Below are 23,022 nucleotides of genomic sequence, written 5' to 3'. Positions count from 1 at the left end.
AACTTAAAGTCAACATATTTTCAAATAGGGCGTGGCATCGAAATGGGAGTGGCCTGTCACTAAAATCGCCACAGTTCATTGAGGCAATGTTTGATTTGAGCGGGACCAACTTAGTTGCTGTTGGGGACCAAAGTTTCAATTGCTCAAGTAAAATTAAATATATTGACAAAACAACATGGCCGCCAGAGGCTAAAAATCGTCAAAATTTAACTTAACGTCAAAAGGCAGGGTTAACTTAACCCAATTATCATCAAACTTGGGATAGTCAAATGCACATGGGTCAAGATAAAATTCTCCAAATTGTATCTCAAGATTGGCGTGGCCACTGACTAAAATGACCACAGTTCATAGACAGAATGTTTGATTTGAGTGGGACCAACTTAGTGGCTGTTGGGGACCAAAGTTCCAACTGCTCAAGTAAAATGAAGTTGATTGACAAAACAACATGGCCGCCAGAGGCTCAAAATCATCACCAAAATTAACTTAATGCCAAAAAGAAAGGTTAACTTAAAGAAATCATCATCATCATTGTATCTATATCGGGCTATAGGGAGCGCTATAACAATTAACTGAAAATCCTACGCTCAATGTTAGGTGACTAAAGGCGGGGTTAACTTGAGTCAATCATCACACAAACTTGGTGTACTTAAAGAAGCATAGGTCAAGGTTAACCTGGCTGAATCCATATGGTTCATCCATATAGGACCATAGGGGGTGCTACAGCAATTAATTGAAAACTTTAAAGACTCATAACTCCTCAGCCATTTGACTTAGTCATGGAAGCCTATCACCAGATCTAAGCTGAGGCTATTCCATAACTGTCAGTTATGTTATTTTTAAGGTGTGGCAAGGAAATGGTTCCAAGGGACGGTTGATGGTAGCTTCCAAAAAGTACCTTTACATTCCACCAATGATTTCATTAGCCAAACTTGTTACTTCAGGATTCCTGATGGACAGGTTGGTTGCTCTTAGTAAGCAGAGAACCATTCTGCCCCAGCCATTGCCAATTTAGCCCACAATTATATGTTTTTGCTTGTTCTCTACCTGGTAGGATATTTTAAACTTTGAACTCTCCAACCCAATGTATTACAACTATCGCTAATCGAAACAGCTATGCAAATCTATATGGTTAGAAACTCCAGAATACGCTGATCATCCTGATCAAATTTTGGATCAGTTTTCCCCAAAAACACAGTGTTAGTGTTTTTTGTAGTGCAAGATTGGGCTGTTCCCTTCCCCTACTTTTCATCACTTTAGGCTGGAACAGTTAGCATTGGGCGGCGGTACATACAGTTTGGGCTGGTTTTGAAAAAAAGTGCGTATCTCTTAACCGGTTTGACCTGGGTTAGGGTTAGGGTTAGGGCTAACCCACACATGCATATCCTCATGCTGAACAAATAGGCCTCAAGAACCTATGACTTCAGGCGAACAGATTTGCCGCCATCTTGAATTTAGTTTAAAATATTAAATTCCCTGGATCCCAGGTTTTTTGACTTTGACAAAAATCCTTTAGCCCATATCATCTATGGACCATTATCTTCAATCTGACTTTAAGATTAGTCTGTACATTACATTTTAAAGCACCCATGAGCCATTGACTTCTAAAAGGGGTGTGGTTTAAACCATGAAAAGACTTAAATGCTCATAAACATCAAAATTGACTCCTATGATCTTGACTCCAATACAAAAGTTGTTCAGAATCAAATTCTGAACAAGGTAAAGCCAACATATTTTCAAATAGGGCGTGGCATTGAAATGGGCGTGGCCTGTCACTAAAATCGCCACAGTTCATAGATGCAATGTTTGATTTGAGCGGGACCGACTTAGTGGCTGTTGGGGACCAAAGTTCCAACTGCTCAAGTAAAATTAAGTCGATTGGCAAAACAACATGGCCACCATAGGCTAAAAATCATCAAAAATCGTCAAAATTTAACTTAACACCAAAAGGCAGGGTTAACTTAACCCAATCGTCATCAAATTTTACATAAACATTTTAACTTACAGACATGAAACTTTGTTCACACATGCATACATGCTGAACAAATATGCCTCAAGAACCTATGACTCACCGCCTTAATTGTCAACTCTTTATGGACTGATTCACGGTCTTAATGGTTAGGGTTATGGTTAGGGTTAGGTTAGGGTTAGTCTGTCAGGGTTAGGGTTAGTCTGTCAGGGTCTTCATGGTCTGCGTCAGGGTCTTAATTGTCAAGGGTTAGGGTTAGGGTTAGTCTGTCAGGTCTGTCAGGGTCTTCATGGTCTACGTCAGGGTTTTAATGGTCTATCAGCCATGGTCTGCGTCAGGGTTTTAATGGCCTGTCAGGGTCTTGATGGTTTATTGGTCGGCTTATGCTTGGCACCGTAAAATGCTGCTCTCAACTTTAATTGCTCTTATTATAGTTACAGCAGCTTGCAGAATCTTAACATGTGAATTCCATTTTTGGCTCATATACATTATGCTCATATAATAAGAAAATGAAATTAAAAACAGCTTACTTTATACATAGTAAAATAATAAAAAACAAACATCTTTTGAAAAGTAAATTAGTAAACATGTTCATTTATACCCAGTCAAAACTCCAAAATCCATTTTGATTACAAAAAACTAAATCAAACACGTAAAACACATTCAATATTCCATCATATTTGATTAAATATTTACTAAATATTGACATTCAGGTATGTATGAAAAGATCAATATTCTAGAATTAAGGCACTTAGTGAATATAAACTCCTAAGCAGCGAACGTAGGTTTTTCAAAAATGTGTACTGAAAAGAAAAGGCTTGCATCAAAATTGCACTCAGCTTTAGTTTATAATATTTTAAATATAATTATAATATGCTCTAAAGAGATACTTATTTATCATGTTGTGCCATAGTAACACAGAGTAAATGGCCATAAGGCTTACCATTTCACGGTTTATCCAAAACGTAATCTATCGGCAGTAGTACAGTGATCCCAATGTTATTCTATAAATTCTAAAATTCAGAACCATACTTTTTTTTTTTTAACATAATTTCTTTGGTATAACACATTTTAGAGACATTGTTTGACCTTTGCACACACAGATGGGAGTATTCAAAACAATATTCAGTGCTAATTTCTTCAAGGAACCCTGGAAGACACAGACCAGAACCAGGTCATGGATCATGTGAAGGTGCAAAACAAATGAAAAAAAAGCAGAGGGGGCAATCTCCTGGATTACCTGCCTGTTAGGCCAATTCAACGTCATGGCACAAGATTAAAGGCTCCCTAATTGGCTCAAACTCAACCTTGTGGTGAAACGCCCAGTACAAAAGAAATATAAAAGACGACTCAGAAGGCTAAGCCTTGACCTAATGTATCTGTTAAAGGACAACTCGGTAGTCAAAACGGCATGGAAAAAATTAAAATTGTTTCAATTAGCTTATATATATATATATATATATATATATATATATATATATATATATATATATATATATATATATATATATATATATATATATATATATACTGTATATATAGACAAATGGCATTCAATATATTTTTCAAATGAAAATAAGAATCCTACCAAAAAGTTTACATTACTTCCATAGAAACCTAAAACCAAATGACCCATAACCTAAAAACTTATGAAAAAAGTAATGTAAATTGAGCCCTCTGCATATAGATGCCAGTTGAAGAACATATTAAAACTATGTTTGATGCATACCAACCCTCAGTGGTGAGCACAGCTTGGCTCACCACTGGTCTAGTCATGGCTATTAATGGCTATCAATGGGAACTTTAATTTCTTCTCCTCTGGATGGTCATCTTCAGCATCCAGGTCTATTGTTGGCTTCAGTGCATGTTTTATTCTCTGCAGAGTGTTAAATGGAGGTTTCAGACCAATTATACATACATACATAACATACACATACAGTAACACACACACACACACACACACACACACACACACACACACACACACACACACACACACACACACACACACACACACACACACACACACACACACACACACACACACACACACACACACACACACACACACACAAAGGGTAGACTGCTGACATATATGATAACCAATATTACAGGTTCAAAGTCATGGTTAAGCTGGTTCCCATTCAATTGGCACACAACGCAGGTCCATGCAGAGACACCAACATTAAGGGGATTATAGGAATTAGAACAGACGAGAAACTCAGGAAAATAAATTTATTTCAAGTCACGCAATGGAAAAGCAAAATGGGGCCAGGCCAGTCACACACCTCTGGGTGGCACCATGTGGCTCCTTACAGACGTGCTGATGTAAGTGGAAGTAGAAGCAGATGGGTGCAGAGAGAGAGAGTGAAGAGCGTGGGCGTGGCTGCGGTGGTTACCTGAAGCAAGGAGCCCTCGTTCCTCCAGATCTCCTGCAGGGCTCCCAGGGGGATGCACACGATGGAGAGCAGGGAGATCCCCCAGCCCACCACGTTCGCCCAGGCAGGGTACATGTACTTGCCGTAGCGCGCCGGGCTGTACTGCGCGATGCTGGACATCAGGATGACCTGCGATTGCGTTGTTTTTACTATTGAGGCGTGACGTCGCGCTTATCCACAGCCCCACAGTGTGTGCTTTGTTTCTGTATTGTGTCCCTGGCTACGGAACATTTTCCCATTCAGGGACAATAAGCTACTGAACTGGAGACATTATTGAGGAGGTAGGGGTGAGGCTTCGTGCTCAGGGACGCTGACATGGTATACTGTGGATTACGGGGTTTGAGCCTTTTGGCTAGGAGTCAAACAACCAAACCTGACTAGGCTATCCTATCTTCTTCTCATTAGTGCACTATCAATATTGATGATATGATCTAGTCTCGTGTTAATCTATGTAACCTGAAGTGATGGAAATGGTAAATGAGCTAATAAATGACTCACCAGCACCAGAAGGGGGGTGGCCACCATCCAGTTTAGACGGAAAAAGAGGTTTGGGTCTTTGCCAAGCATCCTCCTTATGATGGTGGAGATTCGACTCACCCCTGAAACAAATAAATACATGGTGTTGGAATGGTTACTTTGAAGTCAAATCACATGTATATAAATGAATATATAAATAAATAAATGAACAAGAATATAAAAAAGTAAGAGAAGAGAGAGAGCGAGAGAGAACCTGAATGGCTATACCAGAGTTTTTCAACCTGTATTATGCTTACTTACGCTTGGATTTTATTCTTGAAATAGACAAATTTACAGTAATAGATCAAATTATATATATATATATATATATATATATATATATATAGTATATCAAGTATATCAAGTCAATATAGTATTATGGCTTGCTATTATAAAAAAATTATTGTCGCTTTGTGCATCCCATCATATGTTTTCCATTGTAATGTTTTCCATAAATGTTTTGTCTTCATTTGTCTTTGCTAAATAAACCCACTCAGGGCATAAGCAGCGTTGCTGGGATTTCCTTCAACTGTTTCCACCTGGCCATGGCCTTTCTTGCAGTAATAATTGTGTATAGAGAGGGCACTATTTGCTCAGCCTGGCACTGTGTACTGCATAAATATGTTACCGTTTGCATATGAGGTGGTCCATTGAAGGTCTTGATGGCAATTTAGTGGTACGCCAAAAATCTAAGGTTGGGAACCACTGGGACCCACCCATAAAAAGCTAGACAAACAAACTAATTATTTAGTTTACTAGTTTAAGTTATTTTATTTACTAGTTATTAGTTCAAGAAACAATGAATGTGAATATTGAATATATTCAATGTTTCTCACTGCTCTATTCTGCAAAATCAGTGAGTTGAGATGTTTTGTAATTATAGTAACAGTTCTAAAAGCTAGTCTTCAAAGGGCAACTCCAAACTTGGTGCAGCATTGAGCTAGAGAGCTTCAGCCATTGCCTATGGAGCAATAGAGGCCTGTCAATGTCTGTCCACTGAATGCGTTTGTTTTGCCACTGACTAACTCAGATATTAGTCTCACAGTTATTAGTCTCTTTAGCAGTGTAAATCCTTCTGACAAATGATCATCATCATCATCATCACACAAGCTGTGTGTGCACTTCAGCAGAATATATAGACATATATTAAGACCTTTATATAGATCTGCTTTTCCTTGGTTGATCACGTTATCCACGGGTATCGCAATAGTTGGTGGAGTTGAAATGCCTTTCAAAAGCTTTGGTTTTCTGAACCGATTTTAGCTCTGGTGTGGGACTTCATGTCATTAACTCCAACTTTTTATTAAAAGTGAACCTAACCAAAATAAAAACAATGGGTTCACCTTTAAGAGAGAGCGAGAGAGAGAGAGCCAGTGAGCGAGAGAGAGTGAGAAAAATGATGAGAATGAACGAATGTGAAGGTACCAAAGATCCAACACACTGCCAACACTTCAAAGAAGGCCAGGAACATCAGGGAGACCACAGCAGTGTAGTGATCCATGAGCTGGAACACATAGATGCCACCCTGAGAGAGACACAGTGAGATGGAGAGAGAATAGCACAGCTCTTTATTTGTTTCAAGGGGCATTTGTAAATCCATACAACAGTTGGCAATACACAACAACATAACCAACAACAACGGAAGTACCCAAAATTCCATCCTAAGTGGAACAAAACACGTCAATGCGCATGATACACAATCCATCCAAAGCTCCTTTTCACACGTGCGTCATGGCAAGACAAACAAAGGTGCGCTCATAACACTGATTACGGGTCTAGTTTAATAAATACATATTGATAATGGCGCATTGGCCTTTGGCTCTTTTACCTACAAGTTAAGGGGGAGCTGCATCTTTTGTGGATAAAAAAAGCATTATAACGGTATCAAATCTCAACCAATTTCTATTTGTCTTTCTATTTCAATGGTTTGGGATCAGCGGGTAAATAATATAGTATTTATTTCATTTAATTTAAAATAGAATATAGCTATAGATAAAATTAATGTAAAAACGACTCATTCATATCGGTGGAGCACAAGTTCTGTGCTCAAAGGGCCAAACCAGATTGTAATGCTCAACCCAATCCCAACCCTAATCCTAACCCTGACCCTGGAGCACAAGTTCTGTGCTCAAAGGGCCAAACCCAGATTGTAATGCTCAATCCTAACCCTAACCCTTACCCTAACCTCCACCGATTAAGTGGATGAGGAGGAGACGAGGGGTTTTGACCTTCAGCTCACCCTATTAATGTGTGGGATGCCGAAGAGAAAGCACACCGAGCAGACGGCCAGCACCAGCAGCTCCCTCCTTTTGAAGATGTGCAGCACCTTGGCCCCAAACTCATCCATGATGTAGGTGACGGCCACCTCCGCCATGGAGAACTGTAGGGCAGGGTTGTTACAGTGTTGTAAAGAACATGGATGGACTGCTTCTTCGTCTTTTTGTATCAATATAAAAAATATGCTTTTTAAGTGGTTGTGAAATTCTCTTTACAATTCTTGCATCACTTGCTGGACCACTGTTTTACCAACCTTGGTGTCACCTAATGTGCAAATGGTGTTGTAGGTTGCTGACTTCCATTATATTTTTAAGCTTTACCAAGGTTTAAAGGTTGTGTAAAAGCACTATATATATGCTCTATATATACACAGTCTTAAAAGGGCAAGTGAACCAGACATGGTTTTGTTTTTGTTTTACACGTGGCAATGTGTCTCAGGAGGTAGAGCAGTTTGTGAACGTTCCACACTACTCAGTGGGGGTTCCTTTCGTGATGTCAAAGTGCCTGTTAGTATACTCTTCGACGTCACAACCATGGGACACAGACGACGATGAGGTGTGTGCGGATGTGTGGAGCTCCATCTGGGCAGCTGGTTGTTGATGGTTGCCTCCTGGAGAGGGTTAAGCATCTCAGACAGCTGTAGTACAACGCCAAGGAGGGTGTGGATGTGCAAATGTGTGGAGCTTGTTCTGGACAGCGGTCGATTTTTGATGTTCCGACTGTGGTCGTAGTTTTTGTATTCTGTTGTGTTTGTGTGTGTGGCTTTGTGTTTCCTGTCAATCTCTTATGTAAATAGGAATGTGCCATTCCCGGGTGGGGATTGGTCCACTCATTTCGGCTGGGGACGGTGATTGGCCGAGGCAGGAATAAAAGGAGTCAAGATGGCCACCGTGGACAAGCCAGCACTTCCATCCTCCTCCTCTCCCCACAAGCCACACGTGTTCTTATGTCCTGTATTTTAGTTTAGAAGTTTCTGTTTTAATAGTAGGGGTGGACTGCCATTTCAGTTTGTATTGTTTCCTCCTGTTTTCATGAGAAAGGGAGCTGATTTGATTGTCATTTGTTTTCTTAGGTTAGAGTCTCTTTTGTTTCAGATAGGAAAGTTTTGTTTGTTATTTTGGCCTGGGTCCACCCTGAAGCCTACCTTAGTTACTTTGATAGTGTTTGTGTGAATAAATCCTGTATTCAGTTAAAACAGAACAACACGTGTGCTCGTGGCTACTTGGGAGTTGGGGAAGAAGGGGGTTTTTCATGTTCCATCCTAGGCCCCTAGAATGGGGCGTAACACGTCTCAGAGACGGTTATGCTTCCTTGTCTCGGACACTGTAGTATAACGCCACGGTGTGTGGCGCATTTCATAGACAACATCGCTCATTATGACACTCACACACAACGACGGTAGGCTACCTAAAAAAAGTATCCCAAAGTTGACAGAACCCTTAGCCCAAACCGTTTTTTTCGTTTTGAAATAGTGTTGGATTTTGGGCTGATACAGGATGACGCTTTGATGATTGGCATGTGCAAACAACTTTAACCACTAATGTGGCCCCAAAAGGTTGGGATCCACTGAGCTACACACACACACACACACACACACACACACACACACACACACACACACACACACACACACACACACACACACACACACACACACACACACACACACACACACACACACACACACACACACACACACAAACCTGGCTATCAAGTCCGAGACAAAGCAGCATCAGGAAGAAGAGTGCAGCCCACAACTGGGGGACCGGCATGGTGGAGAAGACCTCAGGATACACCACAAACACCAGGCCAGGGCCTAGAAACACAGCACAGACACGGTCACAAACCCCAGGCTCTAAACACTGCAGCGCAGAAGACACAGGCACAGAAATAGTTTCAGACACATCTTTAGACACCGCACAAACCAAGTTAAAGACCAAGCAACAGACACAGTTTAAGATACACCGCACAGACACGGGTAAATATACTGTTACAGACAGAGTTAAAGAAAGACCCAGATGCAGATGCCGTTTCAGTCACAGCTAAAAGGGAGCACAGACACACTGAGAACTCCCTTTAGACATAGTTAAACCCAACCCCTGGCTCTGAAGGAGACATCACACCAGAGAACGGTTACCAGAGCGGAGGTGTTGAACCCGCAGAATAAAGAAATACAAAACCGTACAACCAAAATGACGTACACAAAGAACGCCGGAAATGTTACACTGAGACGGGTGCGGAAAATAAGATCGTCAGCTGATCAATAATTAGTGGGTTTAAACATAAGGCCTTGAGCAGAACAAAAGAAGCATGCAGTTGACACCCAGACCTTGATAATCCATTCTTGTGCTTTCATGTGCGTCCTGCTCACACATCTTCACAGAGCTAAATAGCATTTGCTTTGATCAAAAGTTTAAACACTTGGCGCCTTGATGCCATTCGAAAAAGATAAACACAGGTGTTTTTACTGGTGAAAATGAACCCTTTTGGAGCAATATAAAGTATTCTTTCTCTACTCGGAACAAAACCATTTGTTCATTTTTTTTGGGGGGGGGGGTTCTAATGTCTGTTTGCAGCCTCACGCAGGTTTCTATTTTCAAAGCAATATCTGGTTACGTTCATTTTTCTTTCAGTTGGAGTGGATGCTTTACTAGCTCTTGTTCCGTCTCCAGTGTAGTTGTACTTAATCTTTAATGAAAACCATTACTCAAATCTGTCAGTTTCCCATTAGCAAAATCTAGTAGCTTGAGTTGTAGCTACAGTTTTAGCTATAGACAACAGCAGCTGCTGAAAACCATCCCAATGTGAGAAGACAGAGACAATAGAATACCTGCTTTTGAGAAAGAGGCCCATCAAGAGCAAACACATTTCCCAACAACTCGGTTTCTCTCTCTTCACACTCACCGTCTGTAGCAATGTCATCCACCGGCAGGTTATGGACGTGAGCCATGTAGCCGATGGCGGAAAATATCACAAATCCAGCTAGTATACTCGTTGCCGAATTAGTGAGTGCAACGATCAGAGTGTCCCTAAAGGAAGGAATTAAGAAAAAAAACAACACAGTTGGATATTATTTACATGTAATATTGAGTATTTTTGTATCTTTGTGATACATATTTTCTTCACTACATCACAAACACACACAAACAAATTCAGTTTGTGAAAATAACTGGTTTGTTTACTATCGGCCTGAAATCAACGTACCGGAGTATATTGTTGTTGAACTTGTTGTAACTAGCCAAGGAGATCATGGTGCCAAAACCAATACCGATGGAGTTAAACACCTGGGCCGCGGCGTTCACCCACACCTGCCACAGGGGACACGGAAGGTCGAGCCGTTTTATGATGCGGTCATGGTGCCCAAGGAAGTCATTGCTGTGGACTACAGCGTCACATGCTAGGGCACCAACTTCAACTACTCAAAGAAAGAGGGTACCAAAGAGGCTCAAAACAGAGTTAAACAGATCAAACACCTCACCTGGACTTCCAACAGCTTTCCCCAGACAGGGGTCAGGAAGTAGAGAATGCCATTGACTGCTCCAGGGAGTTGCACGTTGTTTATTAACAAAGCGAACAGCACAAAGTACGGGAACAGGGCTGTGAAGTACACCACCTGCTCGACACCAACAAAGGGGAAGCAGCTGTCACGTGTGTGCATTGTTCTCTGTTAGTGATAGCCCAACGTCTTTCTTCTGAAGAGCAATGTGTGAAGAAAATATGCAAAACAATGTCCAAATAAGTGTCAATTATCTTAAGAAATATTACCATAATAATATCAGCAAAGGTTTATACAATAATAATTGTGTCATTGTTATTAATAATATTGATAATAATTGTGATGATAATAATGACAATACGAACATCTTGTTATTAGCATGAAATTGTATGTAAGAAACAATGTGTATCAGGTCATAGACTGATGGAGACGTGGCTCTGACCTTGCCGGTAGACTTGACGCCCTTGAAGATGCACAGATAGACGATGGCCCAGGCCATGAGAAGCAGGCCAAACAGCTCCCAGCGGACACCACCAGCCTCCTCAATGCCGTCCGTCTTCTCCAAAAGCTTGCGACTTGAGAGAGATAACATGTATGAAAATACGGAAATTGTTCACAGCTGTTTTATAAACGACCGGGAAAATAACATGCGTTTGATCCTTCTTAACTTGTATCGTGGAATTGTAATTAAGCTATTTAGCAGACATCCAAACCAACCTATTTAATCTGTGGGGGTTTTTTTTACCCATGAATGAGCAGATAGCAATTAGGTATCTTACTCATAGATGCATGTAGGCTGTGGTCATTGGGGTTTGAACTCTGAACTTTTTGGCTTTTTGTTAAACACCCTAGCCACAAGCCCATCTTAGGGTGGAGGAATCTTTCTCCCACACCCATTATCAGTTCAGTGACTAAACAAAACGTTGGATAAACATAGACAAGACCCATTTCTCACTCAAAGAACTGCTGGCTGGCCGACTGCAGGTTGGAGGCGTTGCCATGGAGACCACTTGAGCAGTTCTCAACAGCATTCCAGCTATTGTTGCAGGTCTGCCAGGGCAGGGTCGTCCAAAAGGAGTTGAGGAAGTAATACAATGCCCAGGTAATGATGACGTTGTAGTATGTACACATCAAGAAGGATATGACGGTGGTGGCCACACCCACACCTGTGCATCGACATGAGGAGGAGGGCGGGGGGAAAGCCTGGTAAGATTCCATGCACGTGATTGGCTATTCCACAATATGTGGGCATTTGACACAAATTCACTGTTCATGGACACATCCTGTTTTACCTGGCTGTGGAAAAGGGTTATTTAGGGTGGACGTTTAGAGTAAATTCTGAGTCATTTATGATGAATGTGATCATCAATCAAGTCATCAATAAATTATCTTAAGTAATTGAGTATGAATGATAAGCAATTAAAGAAGTTATTTCAGTCTGTTAAAGATTATATTACATGTGTGAGAATGATAAAATGGTTTCCCTCTCGGGTAATTACATTATGTCATATAGCCGCTTTCAAGTTCAAGTTCAACAGTTTTCCTGCGTGCCCTTAAAGCTAGGGTAGACATTTTATTTTGGAAGCATTCTTTGGTCATACGAAATTCAATTGACATCCCAACGGCCATCAATAAATCAAAAGTAAAATCTTTTTAATTTGTTAACATTCCAAATAAACAACCATTGTGATTTTGGAATAAGTTCAAACGTTGTTTATCCATTAGGCATGACCTTAGGTCAGCTTTTGACCCAATTCCTAGATGAAAACACACAGCACACCGAATTTAAAGTATCCCGAAAATGTGGCCCTGCTATCAAAATATTTTCCTCGTTGAATAATGAAAGGCAGGAATGCCCCGCTCCATTGGCCCCTACGTTGCTGGATTTAGAGAGGAAGGGGTAAGTGGAAAACAAGCTCTACGATAGCATAATGATCGCGCCCCTAACTAAACCCATCCCTGAGCTCCAAGATTAGCCAGAACCAACTCTCCACAGGCCACGGCAGGCTCCCTGCCCTTTGTGATCACTGTGTTGTTCACATTGAGGCGATCCAATATGCGGAGCCGCCAGACACTGTAGGTGGGGTAATGTTTTTTGTTTTTTTTCTGTCCAACAGTTTGTTCTTTTGGACCCACGTAACAAGCCAGTTAGTTTAGTTAAGACAGGGGTAGCAGCTTAGCAACTAAAGCAGTGGATTCCTGTCTGTAGTCAAGCATTCTAATTGGCCTTAGTGTCTGAAGGGTAAATAAGCTTGCATTGAAACATATTTTTTCAAACAACGTAGACAGAGCTACAAGGTAATTTAGGTACAATTCTGTACTAATTTATATGGCATGTGAATTACTACACATTGGGCTACTGTGAGACAAAGTACAAATAAAGTTTGGAGGTTGATGTTTTGATCATGGCTGCTATAACAACATACCATGGGATATATGGGATACCATTAGAGGATTAGACACCTTCGTTCCAGTCTAGTAATTAGCAGCCTTAGAATAACTATTCCTTAGGTGATTTTACACATAAACATAACCGTCACCAAAGAACCAAAGTGTCATCCACCGTAATCAGTCTATGAAGAGTATTAGGTATTGAGTATTAGGACCTACATAATATTACCCATACAATTCTTGATATATTAATATATTTGAATTGCATTGTCATCTTTTCCAATTTGTAAAAACAGGCTTCACTGAGAACAGACGATTTTTGGATCTGCCATATGACCACAAACCTTCAAATCCTTCCAAATTGAAACACTTTTCATGAATTACAAACCAACAATGCATTTTGTTACAAGTAATAATCATGTGAATCAAATATAAGCCTTCAACATGTATAATGCATGGATACAATACATTAAAAAAAATATATGCAGAAATAACTACCTGCTTTTGTCCATTTGCTAGCACAGAGAATTAACCAGGCACAAATGATTGGATTAATCAAGGGTCGGAACCAATACGTTTTGACCGGGTAGAATATCTCTGTCTCAAAGGAGAAACAACTATGGAGAAAAATGGTTTGTTAGCAAGAGATAGAAAGCCACATCAATTTAGAATGGGGATAAGGAGGTACATGTTGATGGCTGTGTTCTTGTTAGGTTGGGAAAGTACATCATATCTGACCATATGACTGTGAGTGCTAATTTGGTTCTATGTGCATGGGGTGTGTGCATGACTTACGCCCTACAGTGATGGCGTTGCTGGTAAAAGAGTATCATTGTATGGGGACTTTTGGATTAACAATGATAACAGAGCGTTGTGAGTTCACAACGCTCAATTTCTGATCTAAATGTATCTAGACATGCCTAGGCGAAATAGGTAATGATTCTACCGACAACTTTCCAACAGGTTCTCAGCCATCAACTGATCTTTTGAAAGTGATGCATTTTTCAGTTGCTGGAAACCAAACATAAGTTTCCAAACATTGTTCATAAAACATTCATTTATTCCGAACTTTAAGAAAAAGAAAGAAGATATCAAAGTCCTGGTAGGACAATGTGTGCTTGGTCGTAATAGTCTTTCTGATCGGAAGGACTTGTCTTTTCCCTTCCTTTTAGTCAAGTAGCTTTTGGCAATACCCCAAGTTCAGACAGAACAATGATGACTGATATCAATATCTTTCTATATAACTAATACATATTGAACCACGTTGATTAGGATGATTTCATGATAACATTAAAAGCTACTTCGAAATCTGCCCTATAGCGAGTGTCCACCAAGATGTATGACAGATAGAGCATAAAGAGTCTCCATTTAAAGACCGGGTAAACCAAGAATAATTATGGGTTTTGAGTTTATAATACCACAGGAAAATATATTATTAACCACCCTGCCAAATTTGAAGGGCTAAAAAAATCGCGAAGTATATAAAATTATGCTTCAAAGTTGATGAAAAATGAGCAGTAATCCCTGGCTCAGGACGGTGGGGGCGTGTGCGCTGCAGGCCAGGAAACCACGCCCATCACCGGAGAGAGACCGTCTTCGGTCGGAAACTTAAATAAAGTAAACGAACCGTTAACGTTACGTTTCCCACTGTGGCATCCAGGGAAGATGCACCAACGAGGTTGAAGAGGCATAACGGGCAAGCTAGCTGCAAACTGACAATTCAAACCAGACTCGTGAGCGGTAAAACCATAGACGGGTGAAACCACAGAATGCTAGTGCGCGGTTAATGTATTTATACCTAGAGGGCAGCAGGGGGCGGGTTTATGTGAGTATGACCGCTTTACGTAAAGCGGTCATCGATGTAGACCCGCCCATTTTAAACCTGCACACAGAACATTCTCTGAGGCCTAGCTCCTCAAGGAAATGATGAATGGGAAAAATATTTTTTACATGTTTTGAGGGACACATTTAAGGCCTAATTAATATGATAAGAAGAAAAATACTGAATTTGGTTTACCCGGTCTTTAATGTAATTACCATTAACACGTTTCATTTTTGTTTATATAATGTTGATGCTCATCTTATAACAAAGATAACAAACAATCTCTGCCTGGAGATCATGAGCTTATGGTATGTTTGTATGTGATTTACTGTCAGAAGAGTGCTATTGCTGTTATATTCTGCATAGAAATGGTGGGGCAGACAATCACAAATGGAATTCTTAGATATCACATAGGGGCTGTTGTTCTGTTTTATGTTTCTGCCAATACTGCATTTAGATACAATATATAATAACTAATGTTTTATGTATGGTCCAATGTTAAACCCTGATAGATATTCTTCTCTGTCAGGTACAAAATACAACACTATACAGTTTTGGACACTGGTTACATGTATGGTTAAATATTTACCAAAGCAAATGACTGTATTGTTAAAGGTACCATGTTAAAGGTGAAAACACCTGTACCTATTGTTTCTGCATTGTTTCTAATCAGTTTGGCTAGAAGGGAGTGACTGGTGATAACCCTATATTTGAACAGATAGAATACCACAAACAGCCCCGGCACTTTTGGAATCAATATCCAAACACAAATTGGTTCTTTAATTGTTTTGAACATCAAGTGACCTGACTAAGAAACTAATTGTACACAGTCCCTTGTAACATGTAAGGAAGCGTTGTATTTGAAGTGACTCACCTTTCAACAGGGGGCATATTTTAGCAAGAGCGTGCACAGGGCCCAGGCGTGTGTACTGTCCAATAGCAAACTCCATGAACAGAAGAGGGATGCCGCACAAGAGCAGCATGGTAAAGTAGGGAATGAGAAAGGCACCTGAAACAGTTGAATAGCAATTGCAAAAGCATTGTATTAAGGCATGCAACAAGTTCATGGTTAAAGATGAGGTCAATTGTGCGTCCAGAAGGGGAGTTTGCTCAGTTAGCGTTCGCTTTACGTTAGCCGCTTCCATTGACTTGAACAGTTACCGTATGATGATTTTTAGGCTACATATTGTAAATGGCAGGCGCAATTATATTAACAGCTGCTCCTGGCTGGGTCGTTTATCACAGATAAATGTGTGATGGCCCTTGTTTAAAATAAGTGACTAATTGGATCGAATTGGACATCTTTGGAAAGTAAACAAACAGAAGCTAGGCAACTGTATTTCTGCAAGTCAATGGAAGCAGCTTTGAAAGAGAACACTCGCCCAGTGAACTCCCCTTCTGGATGTACAATTAAGACTTTACAATTAAACAATTTGTCTGACTGAGATACCTCGCGAACCACTTTAAGGTCCGCAGCCTCTATGAGCAAGATGCCGACTACAATGAGAGATATTTTAACTCACTGTGTTGCTTTTGACAAAAGTGTTTGCTGAATATTGTATTTTGTGCTTTTCAAGCTTTATGCCTTTTCAAGCTTCATACCTTCATGCCTTTCAAGCAATTCCAACACCCACACCACATTTCAAATCTACAAGGACTGAACCAGCAACTTTCCAGTAGCAATACAACTTGCTCCCTCTCCTGAGTTACTGCAGCCAGCCTGATGTTGTCAGGGTGACTACTAACTAAAAAAAACCCATCAAAGTCCAACACCAAATCTTCCATTAAAACATGAGCATTAAACACATATCATTTTAAAAAAACATTGTAAAATAGAAAGGGGACATGGAAGTGACGTCTTCCCATGACTTTTTGCTGAATCATGATGAGTAAGAGGATATTGCCTCTTTAAGACATCTAGGACAGAGTTGCATTGAATGTTTATACACTAATGTTGTTCTTCTCTTTTTTGGTTTGTTTTGCAAGTCTTTGCAAGCTTCCTTGTTTTAGGTAAAAATTCCTCCAGCCGCAAACACGAAACGCAATTTATGTGTTGAAACCTGAGGCTACGGAACGAATGTTACATGTGTGTTCAAGTGTTCATGTGTGCTTGTTAAAACGGCCCTCTCCTGCATCGCATTTGCTTCTTTAGTATTGTGTTTAGAATTGCGCTTTTTATTCGTTATATGAATTGGATAGACTTAGATTCAGAAAAGCAAATGTATTTGAGACCGAGCTTATCAATGCATTTAAAAATAAAAAATATATGATATGTTAAAAAGGTTTAACAAGATTTAAGTCTAATATATGACAGTGATTTAAAGACTCCCATCAAAAATTATCAGTTATTGTAATAATCTGTTTTATTCTAATTGAACAGCTAACTACTAAATGAACGAATGAAAACCTGTTACTGTGCATGTGTTTGGGATGAAGGCACACCCACAATGTTTGTCACAGCTAAGAGAAAGGGGTGACTCATGAGTACTATGACATTGCATCTTGATTAAATCTATGACTTAGTCACATGGAATATTCAAGCCATTATCACTTCACATTTCTAAGACTACGATTGTTCCAGCGTCACGACCATGACAGGCAGAGATGGCTGCAAGTGGCACAGCAGTTTCCACAGGGTAGGCATTTCCTGGGGCAATAAAGATGAAAGTTTAACACGCATCAATGAATGGAGAAGATGGATGGTTCCTGAGGCAATGACTTCCTACTGTGAATCAAGCAACTGGAAATGTAACAAAACTAGTAATTAACCTGATGCTTTGATTCAAACAGACTCACAGTTATGGTTGGACTTAAGGTAGAAAGACATCGTGACACCTTGTCTAAAGGACCTGGTGCAAACCGGTAATATTTTGGCTGGGAGACCAGCACCCTATCTTGAGCCACAGAAAACACAATTTACACTTTAGATGAGGCGACAATTAATGGACTTATGGGAAAAGCACTGACGGCTTGGGAATTACCTGATTGGTCATATTTTCAGGGTGCAATATAACCCTTTCATGAACGCACATTTTTCAGGTTCAACCAGATGTCTGTCTGTCTGTCTGTCTGTCAACCAGACAGACAGACAGACAGACATACATCGACGGTTGGGGATAATAAACATATATGTATTTTTTTAACTAAACCATACGAAATAGCTTATTGATAGTCCCCAAGATTGAAAAATAGATGATTTTTGTAAATATGAAGATTTTGAACAGGGCCAAACCTTCTGTTTTTGGCTAGTTTACCAAAGCTTAAAAGTTATTCATTGAGCATGTACTACCCAATTCTTCACTACATTCAGGCTGCCATGAAAAAAAAAAAAAAAAAAAAAAAGGATGATATACGATATATAAGCTCTGGACGGCCAAACTTGCAAATGTCCCCGGACTTCATTCTAGAAACCTCTCATCTCGAAAATCTCGATTTATTGTTAAACCTGTTCAGGCCACCGCGACCTTACCTCCACCGCTCCGGTAACAAAGGTAGGGGAACCGCCACACGTTGCCGAGTCCCACCGCGTAGCCCACCGACGCTAGGATGAACTCCAGGTTCCGACCCCAAGTGGGTCGTTCTTCTTCAGCCTTCTCGGGCATGGTGTTGTCCAGCCGCCGGGGGTCGGTGCTCGGGAGCGCGTCTGTCTGATCTAGATACACTTCGACAGAAGAAGCAGCTGATACCTTGCCTCTGGATATTGTGTTTTCAGCTCCGAGTCCCATTTGTGTTGTTATATATAGCCTACGCTAAACTCGTACTACACACCATCCGCAGAGGCGGGGTCGAGGTGAAAGGGGAGATATCAGAAGCTGATGGAGCATTCAATTGAATACTGCCGGTCGATTCAATCGACTAGCCTATGATATAAGACCGGGCTGCACCTCATCCATTCAAATCTTGGACAACCTCAGAAGATGCACACGATACGGTGACGACCATAGACAGGTGAATGTCAACTACCCACATCCAGCAAGACCTTTCTAGTGATTAAAACACGAGATGTTACATAACCCTACTGCTATTGTGTCTCCAGTGGCTCCGCGCTGACAACTGTTTCCATAACTCCCACATGTACCCGCCCCGTAATAAGCACTACATAATGTCTCTCGTGTAGCTTGCGTTCCCTTTTAAATTGGACAGTACGGAAAGCTAAAAGGAACAAAAATGACAAGTCCAGCCACTGCCCACTTGGGTATATGCCAATGAACAGATGTCCCAATTTATAAGCATAAAAAATATTTGTATACCATCACACGAAAGGAGGCCTACGATATATATATAATAATAAATAATATTTCATTTGAATAATTCTCTCTCTCTCTCTCTCTCTCTCTCTCTCTCTCTCTCTCTCTCTCTCTCTCTCTCTCTCTCTCTCTCTCTCTGTGTTTCTCTCTCTGTCTCAGTGTCCGTCAAGTTTGGTTACATCCTTTTGATTTACTATAAATAAATAAAAATCATTATCTCCCAAATAATTTACATTTCCTAATCGTCCATACAATTCATAATAATAAATAAAATCCCGATCTGAAACCCAAAATAAAATAGTGCATGTGATATGGAGAAAAGAGCCGATGTAATCTACACGTGTGTGGATCAAGTTGTGGCATCAGTCATACGACGATCAGGTTTCAACACTTAACACGCACTGTTTCAACAAGGTGTGAAACCTTTACCTGTCAACCTGTAATAAGGCATAAGCTAAGACTCGATAATAAATAAGGGGTTGACATATGAAGTATGCGCCACCTGATCTTTATTTTGACGATAATAAGTGGTTTCTCGCTGGATGCACCCAACGCTGGAGGCAATGAAGACATGCTCAAAACGTGCTATACAAGATTTACTAGATTTACCTCGAGTTTTGCTAAAATGTTTCCAGATTTAGCAAATAAGCACCCCTCCAAATTGTAGGCTACTACAATTTCACATATATTCAATAAAAATGATATGTTAAATCTACATTTTATATCTATATCTCAATTTTATATCTAAATCCTAAATCGAAATGCCAAATACGTACAGATGTACCTACGTACAGACTCCTAACCAGTCACATTTCGGGGGCGGCATCACTTGCATTGGGCAGGAAATTTAAAGTGATGCTATCTTCAAGCACCGGTTATGCGTGACAATTTTTCGTTATCAAACTATTGTGTGTCATGTATTTTCCCTTATTTTGTTCGTTCTCCACTTGTCCACCAGATGTCCAGACCATAGACTTTTTCCTTCAGCTCCATCTGCAGCCTGCAATCAACTCATTCCCCTCATGTGTCTTGTCTACCTTCCCACCGGCAACTAATGGTGCGTTCCAGGCAACACGTAACCCGTGTTTTCACAACCATCTACCCGTGAAAGTGCTAGATCGATGGACTCCTAGTTACAGCTCGTAACTTACGGACTAAAAAGTGTCCCTGGCGAATAGAAGAAACGACGAACAAGAAAGGCGTCGCGAACGACTGCGTTACCGGAGGAAGAGAGCGTCTTTTTTGGCTTCATTTCACATCTAACAAACACTGGGACAAATGTAGTTGATTTATGTGTTTAACTGTGAAAACGGAGTGGAAGGACGGGACCCTATAATTTTCAGCTAACTGTTGTAGAAAAACTGGCCTGGCTGCTTCTAATGGCGCATTTCCAGTTATTCCAATGCAGGTTTCCACCGCAGGCTCCAAGAGCAGTGCACAGCAGTGCAATTAACAGTCAACACAGAGTCCATTAAGGCTCCCTGAGGTGACGAGAGATGTGTTGGTCGTAACTTGCATCCTGCCTGCTTAACAAACTATTTAATGAAACTATTATGTCCAAATTATTACCAAAGTAAAGGCATGGTCATTTTTAGTAGGCTACCACAGATGAATGAAGCCTAGGGTGACTAGTGGTGGCTCGTTCACGAACGAGTCAGTTCGAACGAACGACTCTTTAAAACGAACGAACCCACCCGATTCGCCGCTCTCATTCGTCGTCGTTCGTTCTCCGAGACTCGACTCCCAGCTCCACCCACTAGTCGCTGAGTCGCGCTGACTCGCGAGTCGCCGTTCGTTCACTGGCTGTTTCTGAAATGCTATACTACATACTACATACTATATACTGTGCACTACATACTACTCCCCGCCCTAGTATGCAGTATAGTATGCAAATATAAACGGTTGAGCCATTTGTTCTGTTAACAATGAAAAACACACAATTACAAAAACATACGAAAGCTTATCACATCAAAATAAACAACTAATTACAACTAATTATACATTTATACATTTATGTATTTGTATTCGCCGCTCGCATTGTCCGCCATTATTTTAAATGTTCAGCGGTGCCGCGTTGCATTATGGGATACAGTATCCGACGTAGTGAGCTCTGGATGTATACTAGAATTTTTTGACCGATTAGTACATCATCCGGGTAACTGTCGCATACTGCAAAAAAACATTTTTCACGTACTGCATACTACTTACTACTTTTACGTCACGATCAGTATACGAGCAGTATGTAGTATGCCATTTCAGAAACGGCCACTGACTGTGTTTAGAGGTGAAGACTCGAGGACTGAGAAGTCACGAGAGTCAGCCGGGCAACAACATCCCGATTCCGAACATGAAGCACTACTCAGCTAAAAGGAACTTAGTGAATGTTGTGTTGATTGATGACCGTTTGCACCATTGTACGATGGTGATGGGGCAGTGCCCCCGTTTTAGTTTTCTATGACAAAAACACATGTTTGGAGGTTTTTACAGCTGCAGTCAGTCAAATGGTAGAAAATACACCACAGTTTACTGGTGGTTGGTGGTAGGCTAGCCGACAGCTTTCCCTGTGCAATAACCAATCAGAGGAGAGCCCTTCCAACCAATCAGAGGCGAAGAAGGCGGTACTTGCCCCTACCATCCTACGAAAAAGAGATTTGCGAGCGGGTCGGTTCAGTCTGCAATGGTGCGGCACGGGTCGCGTTTCCACTATGACCGCATGGCTCAAGCATGACATAACAAATTGGGAGACACGCAGTGAACAAGTTTTTGTATATTTATTAACAATATAGGCCCTAACAAGGAAATTAAGTATCAGTGTAGATGGCAGCTTAACTATGTGTAGTGTGTTATGGACTGGTGAAGTGAGAATGTACAACAAAACCAAAATAAAGAAGAAAAGGGTTGGCAGGAGCAGCTGCTGTCACGCAGGCAGCGAGAGACCGACAGGCTGGATGTCTTCCTCCTTTTATAGGCCAATCAGGTCGCTCAGGTGCACCTGCTGCAGAAAGGGAAGCGCCAAATGGCCCAAGTAGGGAAGCAGCGCCTCCCCCACCACACAGGGGAAGGACATCTTCCCTGACCGCCATGGTAAGAGTTACCAGGGGGACGTAACACCACCGCCAAAAGTGGGCCTGAGCCGTATTGAGCCGTTCTCTCTTCATGTATTACGGAACTATAGGTTTAACCATTTTCAGGGCACTTATGCCTCGTTTCCACCGAGTGGAGCGGCTCGGGTCGGGACAGCTCGGTTACGCTAAATCTGGCTGGAATTTCCACCGCCGACAGTACCCTTATGGTACGGCGGGGTTTACGTGAGCATCGTGACATCATAGCAGCGCGACACAGTGTAGCGAGCCTGCTAATAAATTAAATGAAAAAGAAGAACGCGATACATTAAACAAAGAGCAACAATGGAGGATGTCCAGCAGTTTCTGATCTTTCTTCTTGGCACATTTTCTCCAACTAACGAAGCTTTCACCGTTACCGTACCTCGTGGGTACTGTGTGTTTGTTTGTTTTTATCCCCCCTTTTCGGCACCATTTCAGATGGCTCGGTACCCCAACGGAGGAGAAAACAGGAGTGACTCAGAGTGGCGCCGCGCAGCGTGCTTATTTTGGGACCCTGCCCAACTTTTGGCAATGGAAACACTCCTATAAGCGGACTGAGCCACACCGAACCACTCCGCTGGGTGGCAACGAGGCATAAGGCCCTGATCCAAGCGAATACCATTGTTATTTTATTACACCTCCTGATAGTCAATTTAGTCTATTTCTCAGTTCACTTAAATGTTAAGGTTAACCAGGTATTGTCACAATTCAAGGTTCTTCTTCTTTTCCTGTCTTTGAAGCTCTTTTCACCTATTTCTTTTCACA

General features: G+C 41.1%; 1 protein-coding gene across 1 annotated transcript; it reads right to left on the bottom strand.

Annotated features, from left to right (window-relative positions):
- Positions 1-3,734: 3,734 nt before the first annotated feature.
- On the bottom strand, positions 3,735-18,956 carry LOC311343150 (sodium- and chloride-dependent GABA transporter ine; the record flags this gene model as incomplete). Its single annotated transcript, XM_084468010.1, has 13 exons — positions 18,376-18,956; positions 15,781-15,915; positions 11,649-11,859; positions 11,136-11,268; positions 10,676-10,810; positions 10,402-10,505; positions 10,102-10,226; positions 8,901-9,013; positions 7,160-7,300; positions 6,346-6,445; positions 4,903-5,003; positions 4,366-4,533; positions 3,735-3,842 (listed from the first exon to the last, which is right to left on the bottom strand). The coding sequence occupies exons 1-13, from the start codon at positions 18,629-18,631 to the stop codon at positions 3,735-3,737; spliced, it is 1,830 nt and encodes a 609-aa protein (XP_084324136.1). The 5' UTR covers positions 18,632-18,956.
- Positions 18,957-23,022: the final 4,066 nt, after the last annotated feature.

Source organism: Micromesistius poutassou (genome assembly GCF_964030765.1).
Source record: "Micromesistius poutassou genome assembly, chromosome: 5".
In the NCBI taxonomy this organism is placed as follows: Eukaryota; Metazoa; Chordata; class Actinopteri; order Gadiformes; family Gadidae; genus Micromesistius; species Micromesistius poutassou.
Note: the sequence above shows the minus strand (reverse complement) of the source record. Positions and strands in the feature narration are given on the sequence as shown.